This window comes from Orycteropus afer, unplaced genomic scaffold (assembly GCF_000298275.1).
Source record: "Orycteropus afer afer isolate SDZICR_OR568_19922 unplaced genomic scaffold, OryAfe1.0 scaffold00001, whole genome shotgun sequence".
Lineage (NCBI taxonomy): Eukaryota > Metazoa > Chordata > Mammalia > Tubulidentata > Orycteropodidae > Orycteropus > Orycteropus afer.
The window spans coordinates 32,453,711-32,459,418 of NW_006921588.1; the positions used below are offsets into that span (position 1 = coordinate 32,453,711).

Sequence of the window (5,708 nt, forward strand, 5' to 3'; positions counted from 1 at the left end):
AAGCTGATGGAACACAAGGTGTATGTTCTGAATAAAGCCAAGAGTTTCGTCTAAGTGGGTAGAACTATCCACTAGTTAGTTAAATAAATGAAGGCTCTACAAACTATTTAAAATCACACCATTTCCTATTACTGTTAAATATATTATGAAAAGTGTGGAAAATGAGTGGTGTGGTATGGTGAATATTTAGAGTTAGGCACATGTTCTCCCATCCCCTTAGAAATTAGACAAGCTGGAAGTACACAGCTGAGAAGGTCTGACAGATGGGAAAGCTTTCATGAAATTGTTTTCCTTGACTTAATAGATATTTACCAGAAGTATAGAGATAGGCAATATTTGAGATGCAAATAAATGATTTGTATAATGACTAAACTTGGCCACTGTTATTTGTCTTATCAAAAGCCCTATCATCTGGCAGCAACGCAGCATTGTGGAAAAAGTTGAAAGTTAAGATGCAGGTAATTCTTTGCTCTACTGTTGAAAGTGATGTGTGGTTATTTTAACCTTTGTGAGCCTTGATTTTCTTGCCTGGCTCTGCTGACCATGTGTACTTCCCCAACCTAGGTGCCATCAAGTCGGCTCTGACTCATAGTGACTGTACGTATAACAGCAAAAACATTGCCCAGTCCTGTGCCGTCCTCACAATAGTAGGTATGTTTGAGTAGGTATGTTAAAGACTTCAACTAGGTCCCCAACACCAAACATCTTGAAATATTTATTGGATCAATGGAAGGAGGTATTTCTCTTTTTAAATTTGCCTCCCTGGGTATGTTTTTTCTCCAACAGTGCTTTTTTCCCTGGGTGTGGTCTCCTGTATTTAGATAGCATCCTCAGAATTCATTCAAGTAACCAGTGGTTCTGAAACTTGTGTTGGAATCACGTACACTTGCTTGTTGAAACACAGATGAGTGGGTCCCACCACCAGGGTTAATTAGTCAGGGTTTGAGGTGAAGACAGATAACGTGTGTTTCTAACATTCTGAGGTGATACTGGTGCTGCCGGTCCAGACACCACGCTTGAAGAACCACTAGATAAAGCAATTACCATCTACCCCAGTGTGAGAGAAACTCAATTTACAGGTCACTCGAAACTGAGATCAGTAACACATTTGCCACCTTATATACCTGGCTAGTTTCGCCCCAGTCCCTTCTAGGGACTGATATGAGTCCCCTGTTGTCTCTAGGTCCTTCTATTACTCATGAGCTTTAGAACCAGTTCAGTTTGTTCCCTCTCCCAGGTCTAGTTCTCCAATTGCAATCTTTAAGAGATTTCAGTTTTATTTCTGTCTAGGTCCATTCACTTTCAAGTCTGGTCAAAGCTACTTTCCTCCCCAATCCTTTGACCTCCTAGCCAGGTTAGTGACCATTGAGCCCTCTCTCTTAGGCAGAACTTCCCTGGTTGTGGTCATATGTACTTCCACTTAGTTTCCCTGAGCTGAACTCCCATCTGCATAAACACAACATGGATTCTCCCATTTACTGGGTTTCTCACTGGTTTCCCTATTGCTGCTCAGTGGGAGGGCTGGGGATATGACCCTCCATTCTGGATCCAGCATACTGGTATCTCTGCCATTCCCATCATCTGTCCCCTCTGCTCTCAGCTGTATCCATGTAGCTGTACTCTCTCTATAAAAAAGTTCCTGAGCTTCTCTGTAAGGAGCTCTGGTGGCATAGTGCCTAAGGCATCTGACTGCTAACTAGAAGGATGGTGATTCAAACCCACCAGCCACTCCATGAAAGGAAGAGTGGGCGATCTACTTCCGTAAAGATTTACTGCCTTGGAAACCCAAAGGGGGTCGCTGTGAGTTGGAATTGACTCAATGGTGGTGGGTTTGGTTTGATTTGGGTGAGCTTCTCTGCAGAGTTTTGTCCAAGTTTGACTCCCATGTTTTCATCACCCCACCTCCAGGACCATCTTCCCCAGTTTACTCATTCCTCCAGCATAATACTGCAAAGGACAGTAGGGCAGGGTGTTATTTTGATTCTAATATACCTCTCTCATTCCCAGTCAACCTGATTATCCCTGAAGGCCATTAAGACTTGGGGGGAGAGCTTTCTCCCTGGGTTGAGGAGAGATAAAGCTAAACTATGCTCAAATTACTAATCAGACTTGTAATACTGTACAATAAACTTGGCTTAACCCCAAGCTGAATATTCTATTACTTTATGATTATTCAGAAGGTACTTTAAATGATTAAAGTGCCCTTTGTCATTACGAATATTAATTGCTATGGGTGATGGAAAGTGCAGTCAAGGAAATTAACAGATTTTTCTAGTTGATAGCACGATGGATAGATGAGCTTTTCCTCTACCAGAAAAGAAGATAAAGTAGATAATGCTTCCTGAAGTGTTCAGTGACTCTCTGGCTCCAGTCTCTACTGCCTTTATTTCAAGTTGTTAATGGTGTTAAAACTTCCTAACATATGAAACTGCTTAGTAGGGTATAATTATGGAGGCTCAATTAATCGTTTAAAGCATTAATAGAGAAATTATTTTATTCTATATATGACTTGAGCACATAATTACTCTTCATAACAATATCTACTTAGTTTTAACCTAAATCTAGGGGTTCCCATCTCATTGCTCTTTTAATAATATATTAAACAAGTCTGCTATTCCTGATGCGATTTGTATTTTCTAGTTTAAAATATGATATCCTTTGATATTTTAAAATTATATATCACAGAATTGCAGCCAACATTCCAAAACAGGAAAGCCACTTACATTCTCACAAAATAAACCTAATTTATGAACTCTTACTTCCAAAGAGTTTCAGGGTCCAATGACCAACATCACTTTTTTTTGCATGGGAGGATCACCAAGGAACCAAGGAACACCTGTGGCTAGTTACAAAGAAGGAATAAAAATGGCTGAGGCCTGAAAGTCCCTGATTTGAACTTTCAGAACTGTGTGGAAATAAATTTTTGTTCTTGAAAGCCCACCTGCTTTTGATATTTCTGTTACAGCAGCAGTAGGAAACTAAGACACAGAGTAATTCACCAGAAACACTATACACAGCTATTTTTAATATTGTAAACCCAAAGTATTATGCAACTTGTGCATTCAACCAATTAAAGACTTACCAGCATTTAAAGTTCATTTCATTAAGAAGCTGCTTAGGGTATTATTTCCATAATGACCTAGTTGAGAAGTGAAGAATTCCTTGTTTCTGAATTGATAAATGGAGTCTCTAAATGAGCAAGAAAGCATGAAACTCAGGCACAGCCTCCCTCCTAATTTCCCCCTGTCCCCAGTATTGCTGGCTCACACTGTACCTCATTCTAAGAACAGTTCTGGTCCTAGGCAGAAGCTCTGCAAGAAGCTACTATCTCAGAAAGTTATTGTCTCAGAATGAAACTCCTTTCTACCCTGAGGTCTTCTGCCTATTTTCCTGACCCTTTTCTACTCCCTTACACACACACACACACACACACACGTTCTTGGCTCCCAATCCTTTATTCCACGGTCACCTAACCTGGATCTATCTCAGTAATGTTTTGTCTGCCGTACCTACTGAGCTATTCTGTTTGGGCTTGATCTATGTCCTTCCTAATCTCTAAGGTTTGGCTTGACTCTTTATAGGGCTACTATATTCAGGCTCAAAGGAAAAGGACGTCTGAGTTCTAGTGTCTAGTTTGCTAGCAGACAACTGTGTGACTTCATTCACAAGAGGTTGTGATACAGTTGCCGTAGTGGGTCATTTCCAGTGTCTCTTAGTATTCTGAAACTGTAGGAACCAGGGAGCCTCTTCTCTGCCACCCTTCACCCTCCATCTTCTGACTATTGCATGCAGACAACCAAGAGTGCACAGTGCTGAAACATATGGGCAGAACCCCATCACACATTTTAAAAAGAGAAACTTTAAAAGATAATATAATTTATCTTTACTTGCACCACATTTTAGAGCTTATAGAGTGTCCAAGGTGGTATGTTCAGAGTCTTGTTTTATGATTGCATAGCTGTATTCCCAGTATTTGAAGGTAGCTCCTCCACATATGCAGCAGGAAAATGGCCTTTCTTTCCGTTTAAAGATCCAAACCACCATCCTTCTCCTTTTTTCTCATGGATAGCCACAATGTCGCCTGTAAAGAAACACATATAGTTAGATAATCAAATGACTCTCCACAGTCTGAACACATGATTGAGCTTGATGGGTAAGTTAGTTCTAAGAAGATTCTGCTTTCAAGGGGTTACTTAGTAGCATCTTCCGCATTTGATTCAGATGAAGAATTCCTTGAGCACCTATTGTGTGTAAAGCAGACATAATGCAGAGACTACTTTGAGTAAGATACTGGACAATGGAGTTATACCATTAAATGATTTGCTTAAAAACAAAATATGAATCATATGTCTGTCATTCTAGTGGCACCTGACTCTCTTTGTATTTATCTGATAAATTGTCACCAAACTCATTCTCAGCGTCAGTGCTCTAAGAGTTTCACTTGTTGGTGGCCATGATCATTTGGTATGTTGACTACTATGTCTTAGCTTCCACACTTTTCTTGAGATCAGACAGCTTCCCTCCATCACACTTGGCTTCACAGTCCAAAATTTCAATATACATCTTAACACAGAAATATAAAGTTACACACCAACTTGGATAACTTTAATAAAACATCAATTTGAAGATGGTGGTGTTGCAGGCTGCTGTTGAGTTGACCCCGACTCCTGGCAAGTCCGTATACAATGGAATGAAATGCTGCCAGTCCTGTGCCATCCCATGATCAATTGCAGATCTGATCAGACCATTGCAATCCATAGGGTTTTCATCAGCTGATTTTGGAAGTAGCTCACCAGACTTTTCTTGCTAATCCATCTCAGTTTAGCTCCTCTGAAATCTATTCAGAACCATAGCAACATGCAAGCCTCGTGTGTTGGCTGCACATGAAGTATATTGGCTGGGAATCAAACCCAGCTCTTCCACACAAAGGTGAAAATTCTACCACTGAACAACCAATGCCCCATAACTTGAAGAAAGTATTCCTATAAAGCAATGATTCAAATAAATAGGATTCCTAAGAAACATGGCTCTGCCCTAAGTGTGACAGTTAAGGTTATGTGTCAGCTTGGCTGGGTCTGGTTTTGAGTGGCTGGGCAGCTGGATTTAGTTATTCTCCATGATGAGATTGATGATCAATTCCCTGGTGAAATCTACTGGAGTAGCTGCCTTAGGGATGTGATTTGCTTCTAGTACATAAGGAAAAGTTTTGAGCAAGGTCTCTGCAGCTTTTTGATACACTTGGACTCTGCATGTAGCTGAGTCTTCATTCAGCAGCCTGTCATGCCCTGCTGATCTTGGGACTTTTTCTGGACTTGAACTAGTGGCCTGGTGTGTTGTTTGATAATCTTGGGTCTGTGCCTTTTTACTTGTCCACCTTGGGTTTGCCAGCTTCAGCAGCCAGCAGCTGCCTGAGTTAAGAGAAGCTGCCGGAGTTAAGAGAAGCCTCCAGCTTCAACGGGCCAGGAGCAAGAGGCAGAGCTGAAGCCCAAGGTTGAGGGGCTTCATCCAGCCCCTAGAGCCTGGCACTCTGAACTTAGACTTTTAGCTTCCAAAATTGTAAGAGAATAAACTGTTTGTTAAAGTCATCCACCTGGAGTTCCGGCAAGATGGCGGACTAGGCAGAAGGATTGCAAAGACCCTCTTCAACAAAGAAAAGGGAAACCAATTAACACAGACACAGAAGATAATCTTGGACCCCTGAGCCTTGA

At 41.1% G+C, this 5,708-nt stretch overlaps 1 protein-coding gene across 1 annotated transcript in view; it reads right to left on the reverse strand.

Moving 5' to 3' along the window:
• Positions 1–3,944: 3,944 nt before the first annotated feature.
• NOSTRIN (nitric oxide synthase trafficking) overlaps positions 3,945–5,708 on the reverse strand; it is a 74,110-nt gene continuing 72,346 nt past the window's right edge. Inside the window, exon 16 of the mRNA XM_007946561.2 lies at positions 3,945–4,081. Within this exon, the coding sequence (XP_007944752.1) occupies positions 3,945–4,081 (137 nt within the window). The remainder of the gene's footprint in view (positions 4,082–5,708) is intronic.